Source organism: Calliopsis andreniformis, chromosome 3 (assembly GCF_051401765.1).
Source record: "Calliopsis andreniformis isolate RMS-2024a chromosome 3, iyCalAndr_principal, whole genome shotgun sequence".
In the NCBI taxonomy this organism is placed as follows: Eukaryota; Metazoa; Arthropoda; class Insecta; order Hymenoptera; family Andrenidae; genus Calliopsis; species Calliopsis andreniformis.
The window spans coordinates 1754868-1777000 of NC_135064.1; the positions used below are offsets into that span (position 1 = coordinate 1754868).

General features: G+C 36.5%; 1 protein-coding gene across 1 annotated transcript in view; it reads left to right on the forward strand.

The window, feature by feature from the left end:
* LOC143188755 (uncharacterized) overlaps window positions 1-13685 on the forward strand; it is a 56444-nt gene extending 42759 nt beyond the window's left edge. The window contains exons 3-4 of the mRNA XM_076393182.1: window positions 6867-7019; window positions 10542-13685. Coding sequence (XP_076249297.1) covers window positions 6867-7019; window positions 10542-11489 — 1101 coding nt within the window. The 3' untranslated portion in view covers window positions 11490-13685. The remainder of the gene's footprint in view (window positions 1-6866; window positions 7020-10541) is intronic.
* The last annotated feature ends 8448 nt before the right edge of the window (window positions 13686-22133 follow it).

The following is a 22133-nucleotide window of genomic DNA, read 5'->3' on the forward strand; positions in this document are numbered from 1 at the left end:
AGGTACAGACCCGTAATTTCGTATAAATACCTATGTGAAAGTAATAGCTTTGATATCCGTTTGACGTATATTTTTTGTTATTTACGTTTAATCTTCTTTTACGTCTATTTTTACAAATAATTCTACGTACTTTTCATGGTTTATCCTACATTTGGTTGCATTGTGATCGTTGATGAGTACCTGTAACTCTTCTGACTGTCGTTTGTAGGTGTGTAGACTGTCTAAGCAAGACTTATAAATTATACAAATACTGTGTAACTTGAGAGGTTAACTAAGTGCATCTGAAACAGGTTACTACATTTGATCAATGACTTTACTTTTCTGATACCATGTTGCCAATAACCTTGTCCGTTCATTTTTCTCTGTAGATATCTAAGAATGCGATATTAAGAAATAACATATAGGAAAAAAGGGATAGAAATGATGCAAATATCCTCAATAGTTGCAAGTCAATCAAGTGGTTCGTCTGAATAGGTTCTTGTCGCCTATGAGAAAAGATTCCCAGTCTGTGGGATCCGTCGCGCCATTTCAGGGCTTCTTTAGTACTCAGTGCGAGGTGTCGACCATGATGGTCTTGCTGCCGATAAAATCGTGCGATTTGTGGTTCGACCGAAGGCGAACTAGACAAAAAATCCATAGGACTGCAGTAAGCCTCGCTTTTTTCGTCTTTTCTTAGCATAGTCATGTACCATGAACTTTTACTTTCTTTCTTTCTTCTTTTGTTTTGGTATCGTACAACAATGTAAAATATTACGTAACATCACAGTATAGAGACGATCACCTAATATTATTGTATTGGATTTTCGAATTTCATCTCTTAACATTCTCGGGAATTATATGAAGAAATTGTTAATTTGTCTACCTACATGAATGCTCTACAGAAATTTTGGAAACAAAATACTTTTGCTCATATGTTGAATAAAGATAAAAGATCTAAACTTTTCAAGAATTTTAACTTTCGTACAGAAAGTAAGGACATCAATGGTCAATGCATTTAAAAGGTTAATGTTAAACTCATGTATGAAATATTTTCATTACTGTATTTTCTTTCGAAATTTTATTAGACAGTCGCTTTCTTTATTCCATGCCTAAATTGTTGATGGAACTTATAGAAGGAAATAAAATGTGCTTAAAGGTCTCAGATCTGACGCGTTTCCCTCGCCAATTTCGAAGATGAAGCGTTCCCTTGGAAGGCGTCTGATTAGCGAGGAAAGGCAATCTCGCGGATAACGCAGAGAGCCTTTCCTCGTAGCGGCGCCGCTTTACGAGAACATTCCTCGGAGTTCCGGCGGTTCGCGTCCTCGCTCTCTCGCGTCCGAGAGGGTTCGTAAGTGCCACGAGCTCGGTGGAAAGTCGATACCTCGGACTTCCTTGCCGGATCACTTCGTAAAAGAAACACCGTTGCGGGAAACAGGATTGCCGAGAGTTCGTGTATTACTACTCGCATGAAAAAAAAAATCGGCCACTGTACGAGTGCTTTCTCCAGCTCGGTTGAAAGTCTTCTGCGAGCCATCGAACCGACGATTGGACGATTCCAAGTAAGGAGTCTCCAAATTTCCAGCGAGAAGGAAGTAAGTGGAGGCTGATCGGCGGCAGACGTCAGGCGGATCTGAAAGCAAGATCAACAAATATCGGCGCGTCTTACGCTCAGTCGGGATCTAAGGGCGGGAGGGGAGGTTCTCGTCAAATAAACGAGAACGTGAAAGGAGGATCCGTGGCTGAGAGACTCTTTGTTCCGTCACCGAAACCCAAACACTTTTTATGCCTGAGGCGAGTATGACCTCGGGTTCCCATCTTCTCCGCTTCCTCCGCCCGTCGCCTTTCTGTTTACAGCCCACGTCAGTCTTTCTCCTTCTCCTTGTGCGCCTCACTTATATCTATTTCTCTCGCACAGTATTCCTTTCTCCTTCACATTCTGCCGTTCTGTCTCTCTCGTTTTCCCCCTACCGGCATCCCGTAGCACTCAACAGGGGCCGGGTCATTTATCTAAATGGCTACTGGGTGGCCTGGCTCGCAGTGTCCTGTCCTAACAAACCAAAACTAACCCAATCACACGGGGCTGCGAGCGGCCGTCCGCTGCGTAAGATGAAGGAGCCCGAAAAACAAACGTCGATGAACCCAGGGTTCAGATAGATTGAGGTGTATGCAAGGTGGAAGCAACGTAGTGTTTCATCATTTCTAGATATCGCTTAATCAGTGATTTTAGTACTAGAACGATGGAGAATTATTGTATGGTAATTTGATTTCTTTGTACTGACATAACACGTTTACAAACGTCAGATTTCGAAGGGGGTGCTCGAAGTTATCAGGTTGACTTCCAATGGAAACTTTCTCATTTTTTTACTTTTTTATGAAACAATTGCTTATTAGGTATCTACTGTTTGTTTATTACGGACTGTTTACGAAGTCCTGTGTCTTAGGCTTGAAAGTATTGTTGTTATCATGACAAATACATCATCAATGTAATCGATTCTTGCGCGTTCACCTACGTATAATTGGTAAAATCAGTGTTCCACTTATAATAGGAACATATAACAATTTTCTGGCAAATATGTAATTTTAAATATTGAATATCTAAATGTATGATAAATACATTATATTTATGATGATAGTACTCAACATTGAACATTAAAGATAGATGATTTTAATAATAATTCGAGAGTAGAACTTATGACTGTAATTAAAACCAAAATGCGAATTAACAGAATTAGGCTTATAGAATAAGTGTTTGGAATTTCGGGAAAGAGACAGGATAAGAAAAGGTTTAGCAAGTTTCAGTGGGGAACATGTAGGTTATGATAATAATATAAAGTTCGGAAAATCTAGATTGCATAAGCTTTGCAGATCAGGTGACCTTTTATTGTGAAGTAAGGACTCAGATATTTCTCCTCAATAAAAGATGTAAAGGGTAACAATTTAGACAAAAAACAATACTGAGATTAAGGATGAACAAATTGTTCATTACAGTTGCTTTCACATGCATGCCTGTGCTTCGACTGAATTCTTGCCTATGGCAATCCTTTGCTCAAATAGATCGGGCAATGAACACTAAAAGGGTCTCGTTTGCTTACATCGGGTTACTATTCTAACGCGTAAAACTGGAAATGTATTTTTACACGTATATGCGTGGTTAGAGTATAATCAATCTGCATACTTTGCGTCAGAATTGCAACACTTCCAAGACTCAAGCATGTTGTCTTCGGCCTCACGCTAAGAGTACATATGGAGGTATACGCGTTCTAACGAATGCCTCCGTATACGCTGTAAGTCCCTAAGGCCAGTTCCGCGTACTCTATGGGCTCGTTCTTCTCGGTCGCCGGTACAGTGGTTGTTCCTTGGCGTAATGGAAGTAATCCGACCTCGTTGAGAATATTTAACGGCCGGCCGCAATGATACCCCGTGCCACTTTCGCGGCCGCTTCCTAGTATCGTTGTTATGCAATGACACGCCGCCACCTCGGGACCGTTTCAATGGCTACAACGAGCCGTTAGATCTCATCCTGCATTGCCTAGATTCGACTGGTGTACCAGGACAGCCCCATTAACATTGCGTCCCGACAAGACAACTATTTGCAGAATTCGCTTTTCAATTTTTGACGTCACTTGCTCTGTTGCGTCATCGAAGAATGCGTGAAGTTGCCGCATTCGCAACTAGGGTTGTTTTAATTCTAGTAGGAAATTATTTTTCGATTTATTTACATTGAGCACTTAGATAACTATAGAGGCAAGAGAGGATAGAAAATATGAATTGGTTTTCAGCGTGTCCGCAAAGTTTATTTTTTGATGAAATGTCGGCACGGTTCAGCTGACAGACGGTGATTAGAAAAAGTGTGTTCCAAATGAACCACCCGGTACGTGATTCCTCCGACGCCCTCCCATGCTGTTAACGCGCGCCTCGACGCTCGTGGAACGGCTGCCGACTCCCTCGTGAATTTTTTTAATCCGATTCGCCGGCGCGTTTGCGTGGCTGCCGCGTTGTTTTCTACCCCCACCCAACCTTCTCCGCCCTCACCTCGTTCCCCTGACCCGGCCGTTCGTTTAAAATGCAAACTCGTGGTCCACGGGGTTTTAAAACACCCGCTATACCCGGATTTGCGCCGCAAAACTTGGCCCGTATCGCACCTCTTGCGCGCGGATTTATGGCACCGCTGACGTATTTCTATTCCGAAACCCATTGTGACTGAGATTTTTCACGTTCGCGATTTAATTATTTCGAATATTACGCTAAATTGAGAAATTAGTTACAGATCTCATTGAGAAGCAGGTAGTAAAGTGTTAAGTCATTTTCCGCACGAATCACCTATAGCTTTGGCGTGGAAAGAAAGCGCAATGATGACTAGAAAGTTTTGCACTTACAGTAGACTCTCTGGTATCCGAATACTTATTATCTGAATATTTTAATATGCAAACATTCCAAGTACATATTCTGTCATTCAAATGTAGTGTATTTCGTAGCAACGGATGTATTTTGCTATTGCAAATATGAAGTGTCCATATGCAATATGCAAATACTTCCTTTTCTTTGACTAAAGAAATAATGCTGATCATTACGATGTAACATGAAACTGAAACTGTACGATGCGATAATCATAACTAAAGGAACAGGTGTAGTAACGATGCATATAAAACACGAGACATGTAATTAAAAAACTTGACAGTAGTGAAAATATAGCAAGATTAACAAACTACATACTATTGAAGATTTCATGCAAAATATGTAGGTTCTTTGGTTGAAGAGTGTATGTAATCTTCCATAATTATATGTATATGTTTAAAATGTTACATGTTAAAAATGTGTACAAGTTAGTAGCTTACTAAAAAAAAGAATGTGAATTCTTTGGCATCAATGCTCTAAAAGTTTCTAAATTATCACAGAAGTATTCCTCACTGTGTGACTTAAAGAGATCATTTAGATAGAGAGGTTTAAGGAATCACAGTGACTAAATGGAAATTGAAAATCATAATTTATATTGAAGTCACATGAAATTAAACATGAGAAAAAATCAGAAGTCTGTGCTGATATACATAGACACTCCTACAATAGATAGATATCATCCTGTAGAACTATGTATATGTATATCAGGCGGCTATGCGCTTGTTATACGCGTGACACGGCCATCCATAGGCGACAGAATGCCAAGCAGGGCGCGCTTGGGCGTACTCAACCATGAAAGTCACCCCTTTGCGTTTACATAAGCACGCCTGGAAGACGCATACACCCTCAAGTAGGTTAATCTCTGCCCGTTTCGATCGAGCCGGTTATCTCGATGGGGATGACGGACGTCACTCGACCCCGGAACTCCTGAATCGTCTGTAATTATTAGCGAATGTAGGATTGGGGTCACCGATGACTGCTCTTAATTTTGAGCATATTTTCGTATTATAGAATCTCTACTCCTTGGACGATACAGAATTAAAAATCTAATCGTCAATCAAATCACAAGCTGAAGTTTTATTAGTGATATACGAGAACGATATATACTCGCTTAGCTATAGCGATTTTTACCTTGTTAGTTGCAGCTCCGTATCGCTACCGTATCGCCAGTTCTTGAAACTGATTTCACAAAGGGAACGATAATTGAAATATTACTGTATCGTATTTCTCTACCCTTCAATATTTCTCACTTTAGTTTCCGACCTATTCGGTAATTCTTGGGAAGTTCATTGCTCCGTTAGCTGCAGCGATAAGATTCCAAACCAACCGCAGCCAAAAAGATACTATAGATAAATCTTGTATATTTACTTTGGGTCTGATAGATCTTTCATTTATTGTCTAAAAGATGGATAATTCAAAGTATTTTGAAACTTCAATTATTATTTTCAAATGAAGGGAATTGAAGTACTTAAAAATATACTGAATATTCAGGCTGAAACTAGCAGTCAGTACCTTAATTTGAAAATGGTACACCAAACGTGCTTGAAAATCAAATGTCTGAGCTGTTTTGATACATACGCAATCATTGATTTCTGTTCGTGGATGCCATCCAGAATTGACATCTTGATTAGGTTCTGTAATGAGGATGCCGTTGTTTGATCGAGCGGGCGTTGTTATTTTTAAGGTGGGGACGGCGGCGGTCACCCAGATATTGGCATTGTTATCCTACCTAACCGCAGCCACTTAACCGATTCTGTGAGCCCCACCACCTCCTCCCACACGAGTTCAACTTTACCCTTCAACAGGTGTTCAGGGAAAGACAATAATGTCGCGCATGCGCCCTCAACTTCTTAAGGTCGCAAAGTTCGTCGGAACAATTTGACCGCGGAGCCATGCTGGGCAGACCGTAACGCAGTTTGCGCTCCACGTTAATTGAGTTTTTTTTAGAAAGTTAGAATTTTTTCCCTTTGCAGTCATGCACATGATTCGGGCTTGGATTTGGTGAAAATGTCATTTCGAGGTTAACAATATATTGTCCTTTTAGTTCTTCTCATAGCTCTAAAAAGATTAATTTGATCTTTTTAATACCTGATTAGGTTTTGAGAAGTAAAAAAACTGTTATATATTTATAGGATTGTTAACTGTTCAAGATGTTTGAAAAAATCAATTAGTAAACAATTTTTTTCGTTTTATGAGATACGCAATTCAAAATGCCTTAGAAATGTAGTTATTTAACTTATAATTTCTTGTTATTCTAAAACGCATCTTATCTATATGAAGTAAAAGAGCTGTCTACTTTACCGACAGTCGATACAAGTTTGGAATACTTGATGAGTAAGGTAGAGTTGAAGAAATCTAGTGCACATTGGATGTTAAAGTAGGAATCTCCTTTGGAGCGTAGTTACTTACAGTAAACTAGATGGCAGTGAAATCTATAAACCAAAGCGGTTGTTATCGAACTGAATATTAATCCTGATGTATTTTGATTTCAGACGTTAAATGGTGCAGAGAACACAGTTCCACCTGGAAGAGTGTACAAGAAAGTCGCAATTGTCGAAAACTTCTTCGATATTATTCATGCTGTCCACGTTGATCTTGAGGGTCGTCCAGGAAAGCATGCTGGTCAGAAGAGGACCTACCGGACGGTGAGTTTCAAACATCATGTGTATACCTTGATTATCGTTTCTTGGATTTTTAGTAAATATATGTACGTATAAATCTGAAATCTTTAAAATTGAAAATGTCAAGTCTTAACTTGGTAAAAAAATCAGAGAAATACTGTGACTGTGTTTTGATGATAGTGATTATTATACTATATTTATAAAATGATAGTTCAAATGTCTGTGATTTTGAATGTGTATGCCCAAATGCATAGAATGATTAAAATAAATGTACGTATTGATCCCTTTCGGTGATTGAACTCTCTTTCCTCAAATTCCAAGGTTTCTTAAATATTTCATTCATACCTGAGGGACTTTAGGCACTCCCACTTAGGATTCTTCTTATAAACCACACATAAACTCTGTTAACAGACAGTAATGTTGTTTTAGTGAATTAATGGTTTGTGGTTTGGGCTCATACCTGGATCATTATTATGGGTGATCGTAGTTCTAAAAAATCTGGAATGTTTTTTCTCTGACTCGCAAGATTGCTAATGAGTGGAAGTGTAAAGTGATAAATATCGAATGCGAATGAAATGTTGATATCCAATATAAGATAGTGAGGTTTTAAAGTCAATACGAATTGTAGCGATGGCATTTCATCGGAGTGTTTTCTGCGTAGCAGAAATAATTTAAACAATAATTTAAACAGAGAAATGCGTATGGCCCTCAGAAGGAAATAGTAGATTTAGCGAAAATCTAATTCATCTTCGTTGTCGGATTTCTAGAAATATCAGAAATTTCCCAACATCTTCTAGCAGGGAAACTTTCTTCTAAAAGGGAAGTGCAGAAGGTATAATTTTTTCGCGATCATGGACAATCTTATCTCAGTTATAGATTTAAAAGAATGAGTCGTATTAATCACACACGATCCGTAACAATATGTAACGCCATAGTACCCGAACGGCCTATTAGTAAAAACGGATTTCGGATATGTGTTCTTTATTTTAAATGCTTATGTACCTATCATTGAGAGCTTACTTTGTGAAGTCCGTTTTGACATCAACTGAAGGGGACATACACGAATTGTAAAGCCGGATGAATTTCAGATCGATGTATTGCCACCATTCTAGATATATTCATATAAACATATTAACATACAGCTGTCGAATAATACTGCTGTGACTGTGGCTAGGTTTTCAGTTGAATTAGTTATTATAACTTTTGTTGTTCCTTCCAAAGAGAAAACAGTTTCTCAAGGACGCATCAGATGTGATCAGAATTCAATCGATGCTGACAACGTGCTCCCAAGGGAAGGTGTATTGGTACATTGGTGACCCCGAATCCATTCAGTATCGTCAGCAGGCCGAATTCTTGCATGGTCTGCTGTGACACGCGATATTTACCGTTCTCAGGGGAAAGCATCGAGGCATTCAAGCGTTGAACATTCGATACCACACGTCATCTCACGTGTTCCGGCGCGGGTGCGGGCGCGTCGCGCGAAGCTCTCTCCGGGGTATCATATCTGTGCTCTGACACGTTCTTCCCTTGCGGCCGAACCGGTTCGCTCTCTTTCTCTGCCTGTATGTACCTTTTTCTTCCATTCGCTGCCGCCCCGACTTCCCTACCACATTTCCCATCTCGCTTCTTCACCCCCTCCTTCCTTCCTCCCCAAACCGCGTACCCCGCGTTCTCTCTTTCTCTCTCTCTTAACCACTGCGCGATCTGCTTGTGATTCAAATCCTCAGGACACTTGTTGCATTGCCTGCTTACTCGTGCACTCATACCAACGCACACGCACACACAAGCGCACTCGAGGGTGCTAATGCGCGCACACGCACGTATGTAGTAATCGCGCACGACCCTGAAACTGTTTTACTTGTAAGACAGTATTACGGTGCGCAATTTATTAAATCGTGGGCTGCTGGCTGCTTTTTGCGGAACAATGTCGTGCAGCTCATCATATGAATGAATTTATGGCCTTTTTTTAGAATTCGTTACCTTAGGTTTTTACTTATCATTTATCTTTGAGGTAGATCGATTTTCTTAGGAAAATTTAGGTGAGCGAAGAAATGGCGGTTAACACACCGTTGGCTTTTACTTCTTTCTAAATAGACTGTTGCGTTCAGATCATTTCTATTGCTTACGAACATGGCTGCTTGCAAGTACGGTTGCAACTATGGCTGAATCGCTCTTGATATACTTGAATAGTATTGTATCCACGTGAAGTTGCATCAAGGTTGGAGTGGAGAGTTATGTTTGTGGTACCAACTGTTCAGAAAAGTCTTGTCAGTTTCTGAGGCTGCGCTCAAGTAATAAAATAGTAATATAATTCTATAGGTACAATGAGAAGCTACCATTACGTTTTTAAACATTTTTTAACCAATTGTTCTCACTCCTACGATAGAGTTTGATTTTTTATTTGCTTTTTTACAAACCATGTTAATTACTGTATTTTTTCGAGCGAGTCAAATCTAGTTGAAGGCTGATAATCCCCCTGTCAAGTTCCTTTCGTGTTTATATCTTTAGCTTGAGAAGTTCGAAGAGGGATTTCCGATAGTGGCAAGCAGGTCAGAAGATGAGACGAGAAAAGCAGTATTATACTCATTTGTCATACTGTTGGTTTTTTTTCTTTTTCTGTTCCATTAGTTTGTGCGAGAAAAGGCAAGCAATGAAAAACTATCTAGGCCGTTCTTGCAAGTAACACAAATGCAAAAGTGGTTTGGATCCAACATAATGTATCCATATTAGTAGACATTCTCAAAAACATACTTTATCTATGTGGAAATTTCTGAAAACATAGATTAGAAATAGATGCGCATGTTATCAATTTATGTTGTTACGTTTCTTATTATTTTAAATACTACTAGTGGTTCAAGTTAGGAAGGCCATTACTGTAGATGCGGAAATTGCATTTGGGATCGTCAGGTGTATAAATTAGTGATATTTTACTAGAAAATTATATATTTGTTAGTATAATTTATGTGGGTGTAACAATGAATCTTTCATCATCTGCTAAAAATGACGTATCATGAAGTCTTGCAAAAAAACCTTCTAAATATTTTAAGTTACGTAAATATTTGATTTGATTTTAAAACAAATTTAAAAATTTCAGATTTCTTAACATGCTCTTCTAATGTTAGTACTGTTAATATAATTTTTAGTGATGGAGTGAATTTGTTTAAGCGGATATTGAAGTTGTAATACTCAATGTAAGCTGTTTATGAAAATAGAGTTTTATCTGGTAAAATTTACATACGCATATGCGTCTATAATATTTAAGGAACTAAATAAGAGAGAAGAATAAATTTGTTATTTATTAGCTAAGAAAGTAAAGATTATCTGTAATAGTTTCTGTTTTCAGAAAAGCTTGCCTGTTGTATTCTACACGTATAATGCTACCGAAATTTTACTTTATAATTCTTAAAATTACACGTACAGTATAAAACGATTTAATAACAATAGAAAACGATTAGAAGTTATATAACTGTGCATAACATTAAGAAGAAAACAATTTTTAAAAATTTAGTGGACGAAAGTTCATACGGAGACTATATTTTGTTCCAGATCACGGAAACGTACGCCTTCCTTCCTCGAGAAGCGGTAACACGATTTCTGTTGGGCTGCACAGAATGCCAACGACGTCCTCGAACTCCAAGCCCGACGAATTTATCTAACCAGTCGCAGTCGACGTCAACGACGACACCGTTGAGCCCTAACCCAGTCGTAGGTGGTGCCGCTCTGACGACCGCGTCAACGACCTCTGTGCAAAGTAGTCCTAAACTACGGGATGGGAATCATACTAGCGAGAATAAGGGTCTATACAGTTATAGGCATCAGAAGCACCAAAAGGCGAGTAATAACATCTTGACGGACAAACCTGATAAGGAGAAAGAAGAGAAATACAATCCCTTGAGTATCACGAATCTTTTGAAGAAGGAACCCGTAACGGGTGGGTTTTTGCCCAGCACTGAAACCCTACCCGAATCCAGGCGAACTCCCGAATCCGATCGAGCTAGCTCAAGAAGTTCAGCTTCGTCAAAGAGGAAAAGGATGCTGCCAGAGGGGCGAACGCCGTCCCCTCAGCCCAGTCAGCCATTGCCAAGGCCGTGGAGCCCTGGGCTCGATCCCAAAAACACGCCTATCGATTACAGTCTTCCTATCACTACCTCGTACCTGAAGCATCAGCAGAGGCTGCTGCAAGCGGAGAAGAACAAGGCTGCCGCACTTAAAGAGACCGAGCTTGAGCAGGTTGCCGTTGTAACGCCGGAAGAAATCGACACTGTTGAGAAGGATAGATTTTCTCCTGCAACCGGATTGATCGACACCAATCTTAATTTGCTGGCTACTATTCAACACCTTCACTGCCAAGTGATGCTAGCCCTAACTGAGAGGCTCAGACCCTCAATGACGATAAATAGCCCCCTCGTTCTACCCCCGTCGACAAATATTCTGACCAACGGAATGATGATGGGATCCGAGGTGTCTGTACAGACGGTAGACAGTCACATATGAAGTACTGCTACTTGATTAGGAGGATGGAAGAAAAGCTCTTCTAACTAACCTTTTCTCTTAAATGTATCTTTCGTTGACGTATTTTGCGTGTCTTCTTGGTTTTCTGAACTACTGAAAAGTTCAGGCAACGAATGAAGCGAGGGACAAAGAGTTCGATTATTGTTTTAGCTGAAATTCGCTAAACTGGACTGTGACATAGTAAAATTGCCGGTCAAATTTTATTCAGTAGTTTAGAAGTATGTTTGCAGAGACAAGGAAAGCATCTGAACATTTGACTTTCACTTAAGCGGTACCAGTTACTAAGTCACTTATTTTAGTTGCAAGCCGCACCCTCGATCAAGAAATGTCAAGACAGGGGTAAATTTTGTTCCAGAACTTGTCTACGGTCTTTAAGCAATTCAAGCGCGGCCAATACCACGTTTCCACTTACCATTCAAACTATCGGGCAACGTGACATCTATTAAAACGGATAAGACCAATTACTTCGTCCGGCGTCCCAACGTCAGCGTCAGTTAGTCAAGTCAGGATCGGGCATCAGGATCGTTCTGCGTTCTCGATATAGGAATGGCGAAACGAGACGAATTATTTGTGAACCTGTCAAAATATAGGTCGACGGTCGTGCACGTCACCGATTCGCAATTTGGCATTGGCGTTCGATATTTAGAGATCCGGTCCATTAGGCAGGCCCCGAAATGGACGACGGACTCCGACAGAAACGATCGTCGAGCGGGGATTGCTTCTGAATACTTAATGATCAAATGGGATCAGTATGGGTCGATATCTGGCTTCTGTGTCTGATAAGTCATTGTTCAGTAATTTTCGGAAGATAATTCAACTTTGCTGTTATAGAAAGTGATACATGTAACGATTTTTATTATTTAATTTCTTCATGAATGCTTGTAGCACATACGGGCATGCTTGATTGTTGACATACATTACAGCAAAAATACTTTCTGAAAACCAAAAGAATGTCAATATAATTCACGGATTGGAATTTTATGCAGAAAGGAAATTTTGATTGTGTTTAATTAAAAAATGAAACAAATTAGTATATTAATCCTTTATCTGCAACAAGCGTATATCTATGTACTTCTTAATCCTTCTGCAATGGGTGGTTCTAACATGAGAGCTTTAGCTGGATACCGCGGACAAGTTCCAAAAATCTACAAGTATAATCTTTAAAATGACGTAGAACTACATCAGCAGGAACAAATTATAAAATTTAAAATAACGTAACACTCCGTCGGCGGCAACCAACTACAGACTTCAAAATGTTTTAGAATTACTTCAACCGCAGCCAATATATTGGGAGTAACATCTTATTTGGGATCATGTGAATGTTTATGAAGATTAATGTGAAATTAAAAAATAGGTACTTAAATTATTTGATATTTAAAACGCGCCGGAACTAAAGGATTAAGCAGCTAACCGACGTAACAATGATAGTAACTTTTCCTTAATAAGCATTATTTTTCGTCATTGAAATTTCCAACGTTGATGCTATATTAACCGCGATTATAATGCGCACAATTACGCTTAATTCTGGCTGTACAAGTCAACTTATTTGTTGTATTGGTTACTGTAACGAAATGGTACCGTTTCCAAGTGATAGGGAACTTGTTTTGCACAGACATTGTTATATACCAAAGGCATCGTAAGAAGGCCAAACTGCTAGAACAATAATGTCCTCGGGATTCGATAGGGCTGTTTATCGATGTACGAAACATCATCGAGAGCGAGTGGTTCTACTGGTGTGTGCCAGTACGCTAAACGTTTTTTGCATTTTCGACCGTGTAATGTCGTGTATAATATTTAAAAGTTAAAGGGTATTTATTCGTGTAATATATAGCTTGTTGTTAGCCAGTGAACCTCGAAAGTTGAACGAAAGTCGTACAGACATCCTACATGTGCGTTAGGACGTCCGATAGTCGAGAATAGGGAGAGGATAATCTTCAAAATGTTAAATAGCATCGAATATTATTATTTTGTACATAATCGTTGTAACATAATGCAATTAGTTGTTAAGGAGTGATAAAATGCGCGACTGTATTAATGTATGAGTAATACTGCTATTATTATTATCACCGTGACAGTTATCATTCTTATAATTATTATTAATTATTAATTATTATTATTTTATTATATTTAAATTGCACACCACCTGAAACAGATGGGAAAATATATGAGAACACGAAACATTAACATGTGACTTTTTATTTACTTTCACTATACCCTCTAATTGTAAAGTAGTTCATTTTTTATTTTAGCAATTCAATTTTATCTATCAAGTCGGAAAGAAAGATTTGGTATAGAAATCTGTTTTTATCAAGAATCTATTTCATGTCTATGGTTATTATTAACGATTGCAATTTATTTTTCCATTTTTGTTTACAAGTTTCCTCTTACTCTATAAACAAAGAGTAACTTTCAAATCATAACTCTGTTTAAGAAAATAATTTTACATCACAAATTGTCTATCACTGACAAAAAATGAAATGAAAGTAAAAAACTAAGGAGGCTTTACTTACTATTACTTTAAAAAAGATACCGTAAAGATTTAAATTTTCTCAATTTCTGAGTTTGAAATTTCTTGTTATAAAAAGATATGTACACATTATGATGTAATATTCTTATTTTTTAAACTAGACCTTTTGTTAATGAGCTTTAATTATAAAACACGAAGGAAAACTATTGTTAGTGAGAAAAAATTTTTAAAATATATTTATTGTTTACATTTTTTATATGTATATGTGAAAAGATCATTTCAAATTTAAATGTAAAACAGACTAAGTTTTGAAGCATGCATAATTATTCACGTCTTTTACCCTCAAATAACTGAAACTGTACTACGGTACTCTCGTTTTCAGTTAAAATTTAAAGACAGTTTTTTCGAAAATGAAGTAATCTGAGAAAAAATTGTACTTTACATGTTCGACCTATTTTGTCGTGTAAAATTATCACCTTTCTGCTTGCACCACCAGTTCTGACACATTCTGTATATTCTTATAGTATTCGACAAATCTAAAAATACTACCCCTGGCAAAAAGCTTTTGATCAAACGTATCAATATGAAGTTATTTAAAAATATTGTAGTTTTTGAAATGTAAACTGTTGTCATATGAATAGAAAATTTATGGGAAAATTAGGTGGGTTTGGTAGGGTAGTATTTTGCATTTTTAGAAACTGCAATATTTTTAAATAACTTCGTATTCTTGCGTTCGGTCAAAAAATTTTTACCAAGATTAGTACCTATTATCCTTTAAGTTACGAATTCTTTGATACAAAGCTATGCATATGCAAAATTTTTAGTGTTTGTACCGTGTTTGGTAGACCACCTACACCCCATGTGCACTTCTATCCATAGTCAATTCACTGACTGCATTGACCGTATTCAAGTGTATGTTGGTGACGGTCCTTTTGGCGAGTTAGATACAATTCGATAAGTGGGGCAATTTTTGTTGATCAGAGAAATCTACCTCGTGAATGTGTTTTTGGTTTAAAATAGATTGCTTTAAATGGAACTTGAGCAATTTGTCGAATTCCAAGGTACAGTTTTTTTTTAAATCTCGACCATGTGCAGTAGTTCAATATTTTTGTAACTGAGAAGGAAACGGAAAGACTGATCATAGTAAGTCTAGGTTTGCTTTTTAAACAATTTTTTTTTTTTGCAATTCTAAATAATTACATACCTATATAGAATTAATTAAGTGGAAGTAATATCAACCAGTCAGGCTATGCATAGAAGCTAATATAATATCAAGATAACTTGTCAAGCAAATTAAAATCACTAAGTTTTTCAAACGCATAACTTTCCAATGGATGAATTACTAAAACTATGAATAGTATTTTTTGGATTCTATTTGTTGAATACTATTATATCACAAAAACTCCAATACTTTTGCGTGTCTCTAACTAAAATTTGCTCTATATTATACACTATAGGTGTAGGAATGCTTCTTAATGATGTCCTATTCAAACATTATTATCCAAACATAGCTTGCGAAGTCACTTGCTTCGCTCATTTCATCTACGTTGTTAACAAAACTAAGATGTTAGATAAATAGATGAAACTATTCAGAAGATGAACTTTTGCGCATGGTTGGAGAAATGGGCGTGGGAGAGACACGATTACTAAATATATAGAATTAATTTAATTACAAAGATGCTTCACGTTATGTATTATACAGATTGATTATAGTCTAAGTTACACGTGAGGACACTAGTAGGACACTAGATTACAATATAAATACGCACTTTCTCAGTATATCGGATTTTGGAGTTTTCTATCTAGACATGGCAAAAACACGTCTTCTATCAACATTTTTGAAGTAAAAATTAAATAAAATAAAAAAAGTAATTTTTGTTATGGGTGGTCGTAACTTGTTATTTTATTCGAATTATATCTGAGGCAATTATTAATAATTATAAGAAAATGATCAACATTTATTGAACCTATGTAGCTATTAATTATTTTTCAGTAAAGGGCTATAATTAACTCAGAAAATACTTGCTATGTAGATAAGGTTACTAAACGTCCAGGGCTGATCCAAATAGTCCTGGTGTGTAATTACGTTTAGGTCTGTGTTCAAGATCGAAAAAAGTTTACGATTTTTAAATGATTGGTTATACAAATTTTACTGAGATGGAATGTATTTTCGGTTGAGATCAGGTAACTTTTAAACTCTTAGTGGGTAATTTCGTTAAAATGTTGAGTTCGTTGCTTTATGATTTTCTCTCAATGCTCTATAGAGATCCACTGGTGTTTGTTACGCAGAAGCGAATAACTAATAAATCGTAAGCTTTTCTAATAATCAAATTAATTTTTCATGATGTGAATTCGCTTTCCTAAAATATGGTAACCATGTATCTAAAAAAGGTCCTTGGGGTTACTACCTTCATCATTGCTGTGTAGGAGAATAAATCAATAATTAACTGCAATGTACAATAGCTATGAATTTGATTCCAATACAATTATAAAATCGACATTAACATAATTTTTTTACATTTTCCCTTTACTTTTTAATCCACTTGGTCCATTGTTGGAAAAACTTCCTTTTGCTCTCAGAAAATAACATTTTCAATTAAGCAGTGAGTCACGTATGAGTTGCTTCCGTTACTGCTTAATCCAAAGTGAATCGATAGCTCCTTAATGATGATGAGTGAATCAAACACGTGATCATCAAAAAGGGTAAGATAAGGCAGTACTAGGTCACGTAAGTCTCAAAAAATTGTAAGCATCAATTTTCCTGCGAATAATTGACTTTTGAAACTTTTCTTCCTAAGTGATTGTAGACATTTCCACTACACACTCTGTTACTTAGCTTTCGGCTTGTAATGATGGGTCCGTGTTTAATCGACAGTGGTAATTTGTCTAAGAAGACGTTAAGAAGTGAAAAAAGCGGTGCAGGCGTGGATCTTTGCTCAGCCAAAAATGGTATTTTCCGAAAGCATAAGAAAGCTTTTTCAACGATAGATCAAGTGCGTTGAAAAGCAAGAGGACTATGCTGAAAAATGATGTTCATGTCGATTTTCTATTTGTACTGAAATAAATTTTACAATAAGATTACCTATAATCATTAATTCATCTTCGTGTATAGTTCAAACTGTTGAATTTGGTTGCAAAAAGAGCCTATCGTTCGCAATGTTCTAACCATAAAGGGGCCCGCACACGATCAATAATACTGACAATAATTTTGTCAATCCGCTTTACTCTTTTTAAGTATTAACATAACGTGGTCTTATAAAACACTACTGAGTGCAAATTGTTATAACAGTACAGAGTGCACAGGGTTCATTGTAAATTTTCTCAGTTGCCTTTAAGGCGCTACATTCAGCTTACTACATATTTAGTACTGCATTTGGAATATATGTATTAGTTATTTTATACTTTGTTGACTGTTTTTTGAACAGGTGAGCTGAAGCTAGAAAAAGTGTGTTTAAACATATTCACAACATTCAGGTATAAATTTTTTGGGAGAGATTGCTTTAAATGATGAAACCATTTATTCAAATTACTTTAGTATAAACTAAGTACCTAATATATTTTAACAGCTCCTAAGAATGGTAGACCCTTTTTTAAAAACGAACAATATATAAATATACATCTCTATCTGTTCATTAAGACAAAAATTAGTAATCACTCTACGGTACGTTGTTACTGGCAAAAATTTCGAAAATCTCAAACTATTGACGTTTGAGTGACAAAATATTAAAATTTCATTAATGTTCAATTCTCTTTCGTTAATGTAGACCACACACGACCAGTAATATAGTAACGGAGGTGCTTGAACGTACTTTAATATCGCATAGAAAGAAGAAGAAATGATTGAGTCTTCTGTAACGAAGGAGGACAGGCAGAAGCGGGTTACCTGGCGCTTCCTCAGTGAAGATCGTTTCTTCGAGGTACCCTAGGTAATGCAGGCTTTACCCATCTGGCTGTTGCCAACGTTGTAGCACCTCGTTCCATCAACCGACTTCCATCTCTCTCCCTAAGTCTCCTGGTTCCTCTCTATCCCTCCTCTCCTTTATTCTTCACCCCCTGCCACCTGTCTTCTCCGTTCCTCTTCCTCCTCCTGGCCTAGCCTTTAGGAAAACTCACCTCCCTCTCTGCCGTTCCAATAAGCAGCCTCGTGCTTCGTGCTTTCCACCCTCTCTTTCTGCCTGTTACCATTCCTCTCTGTCTCTTTCTATCTTAACCGCTCACCCTGTTCCGCTTGTTCTCTCACCCTTGCTCTGGTTGACTCCCTCTAATGCGCTTCCCTCTCCTCGGTACCCCTTACCGAGTAGCGGCAGAACCGAGACCTCGTGCTTTTGCCACGGCATTGTTGCTATCGATTCTGCCCTCGAAACGTGTTTTTCTTCGGATATTTCGTGGCTTTTCTCGGTCAGGGCGGGTTCTGCTCATCTGGAATAACGAGGATTCTAAGGAACCCAAGTGTCTTCTCTTTTTCCTTCCCGTTCTTGTCCAGGTCGGGCCACTCTTCCTACCCCATCCTGCCATGGACTTTATTTGCTGCCTGAGGATATCGACGATCCTCTTCTGTCATAACTTTTTGCTTTTAAACGTTAATGCTTAATCGATTAGTGTGGAAGCAGATTTCAAAGAATATATCCATTTTATGTTCGCTGAACTTGCTTCTAGAAATTCTTATGTTTCTGTGATTTTCAGCGTTGAGGGGAAAGTACTGACAGGTCAAGGATGTGAAATATATACTTGTGAAAATCAGTAAAAGTCTTTTAAATATAGATTCAGCTTTTATTGGATACATTAAACGTTCTTATAACAAAATAGTATATGTACCTATATTGCATATGTAACAGGACTTAACAATTATTATAAACTGTGTTCAAGCATAGGTACAAATTATTTTAATTATTTAGTTGCAAACTAGTTAATTATTATAAAAAACAAAGACTAAAGTATCTAGAAGAACGACATAAATTGAATTTGTAAAGCACGATGAAAACGAATTCCAGAATATAGTTTACTATAAAATATTTGACTCTTAAATGTACTTTTAGAATAATATTTTTAGATATCTCCAATAAATGTACAAATTTTTAACGACTTTTTTATTTAAGTATATTACGGTATGCAGGTGTATAAGTGTGTTTCTATGTATATATAGGCGTTGTTTATATGCAGAAAATATATTAGAGGGTGTCCTAGAATTGGTGATACAAGCGGAAAGGTAGTGATTCTACAGAAATTTGAGTTTGAATTATAATTGGATACAAGCGTACGGTGCAGATTTTGGTGCTCGAAAGGTATACGAAATAAGGGGAATACTGACCAGTGACATTCTTTACCCTATGCTAGAAACATTCCCGTAGTTTCTGTTTAGTCTACAAATACCTGAAACTCGACTTTGGTACTCTTGTCCCTGGCTAAACTTCAAAATCAATTTTCTCGAAAACTATGCATATGATAAAACTTTCTATATTTTCGATTTATTTTGTTATATAGAATTATCACTTTTCTGCTTGCCAGTTCTGAGGTACTATATATTTTATTAATACGTATTTTCCTAATTATGAAGGAAATTAGTCTTGTCCAGTTAAGAATTTCATAAACGTGAATTGTCTCGTTATTGGTATAAAATTGTTTATGTTTGATCCAGATTGTGTTTACAGCTATTTAATAGTTTTAATTCTTAATTAGATGTTTATATGACTTGATAGAACCTTAGGTAAGACTTTCGTACTTTGCGCCGCAGTCAAAGTAAAGTAGGTATTCCAATAAATTGTACTTTAAGTCTGTAATTAAAGAAATACTTACTCGATGAAAATGTTTTATTTGAGGTGTTTTCAAAATAACGAACTTTTTGAAAATGAAATTTAAGCAAATGCATTTTTATTCTAATATTATCATTGTTACATCGTAATAATGATTAATTAATAATATGAAATTTTAATTATTTTTATTTAAAATACGTGTTAATGCTTGAAGAATTTTCAGTTAGAGAAACATTGGGGTTTGTTGTTATCACTTTGTAATCAATATAAATTCGTAAATTAATTCCTAAGGTTTTTATAAAAATAATTTCCAAAATAAATATTCTCTTACTCTTATGCATCACTTAAAATTACTATTATGAGTAAGTAATAAGTTAAGGTACTGTCAAACTTTGAGAGCAACAGCGGAAATTAAGAAACGCCGAAACTCGGTTCGGTGACTTCAACGAACGGTTACACTTTCCTTGCGAAACGTACATATACATACATAATATGCTTTGCATTGCACAAAACCCGATACAAGGAATATACCACTGAAGACATTAACTGCAACATATTTACTGTATGTACATGGTATTAGAAAAATACACGGTGCATACTTATAAACATACATAGCTCATATTTTATAAATATACATAGCTCTTTATCTTTAGTCGGTAGTGTAGTCATTATTATGTCACTTATTCGCCATTAAATTTATTATTTATATAATATAATTGTAAATAGATGAAATAACAAGTTAACAAGTGCACACTGAGTGTTGAATAACAGGTGTCAGAAGTTTTAAGAGGTGATTTTACATGTAAAAGTACGACGGTAATTAAGAATAACGAAATTGCGTTTGGGGTTTCGTTTCAGAGTTATTAGTTGTTGCAAAAACGTTTAAAATTCTCGTGAAATGTGTCTACCTTAGGGCTTACTCTACTGCTGACTTGCATTAATCAGTAGCCGGGTTCTGCTAGTTTCTATCTACAATTTTCGGTGTTGATAGCGAGCTCTATCGACAATTGTTGATAAATGTGATTCTACTACATGAACGTATCGATATTTGTCGTTAAAACTCCCGTTAACTTGACGATAATCGTCAATGGTGTTCTGAGGCCATCGGTAGAGGTTAACGACAGTTTTTGAAGAGCGTGTTAGTCATATTTTGAAGGGTTATTTTGATTATGTATGTTACGATTATTAGAAGTCGTAACGTATAAAAGTGTGAAAAAGGATTATACATGTATTTGTTTGTGAGTTACACGAGTTGCTTGTTGTATAATAGAAATTTGTATAATTTTGAGTATTCCCAATACCCAAAACTTGTATTTGATAAATAAGTATTTATTGGTGCGAGCGTTTTTATATATTTGCTAAGAAAAATAGATGAAATTATTACAATTATTAAGCGTGTAACTATAATAGTCTTAGATATTGTCGATTTATACAAAGCGATAACATAATTTCGTAAGGAGAAATTTAAATTTACCTCTGAATTATGAAAACGCAACAAAACTTACTTTTATACTATAAGGAGATCGTTGCATATGTCTCAAAATAAAAATTCACTACTGCAATGATCATTGGTGCCTTAAAATCCTAGTAATTTTTAAGAACTCTAACGAATTTATCGATACCACTAAATTTCCAGTTTGCATCGACAAGTCTCGATAGCGCTGTTTAACAGAATCGCCCCTTATCGACGCTATCGATAGCGCAAATTACAAACGTCGATACGTATCGATACCGACAATTGTCGGTAGAAATTAACAGAATCCCGCTACAGGTCAGATACAGCAAAGTCGGTAGAATAAATTGATTATCACACTGAATGAACATAGTTTCAACATTGTAGAATATATTTCAGTGAAGAAGAAAATTAAGAAATTGGATGGTATTGTGTTTAAACAAAATTTGTAGGACTGTTAGTTCCTAAAAAACACAGTTTTGTGAAAAAAATTATAAGTTTTTTATGTCTTAACCTGCGTTGCAAAAACTTTAGGATGATGTTAAGATGTAATAATTTAAAAAAAAAAAATAAATTTTTAATGCATGTTTCAAAAAAGGTATTTTTTTGACGTATTCGAGGAGGGCAATTTTGGAATAAGAAAAGTAGCGCAATTATACATACTCAACAAAATTTAGCAGAATAAAGAGTACAACAATTTTTTATTTTTATTTGTTTAAAGTAACTTTTACAATTCTAAATATGTTCCTGCATCAAATATTTTGAATACATAAGAAATTGCGGTGCATATTCCACATTAGGTGTAAATGTCGCAAGGCGACAAACGAAAGTTCAAAGTCGCGTTTCTTTTTTCTGCAATAACTAATAAAAGAAACTAAAATATCTTCAGCTCAAAAATAGCAGTTTTTTGAGGAGCCGTATTAATAACTTATTCAACGAAGATCCTAACGCTCCGA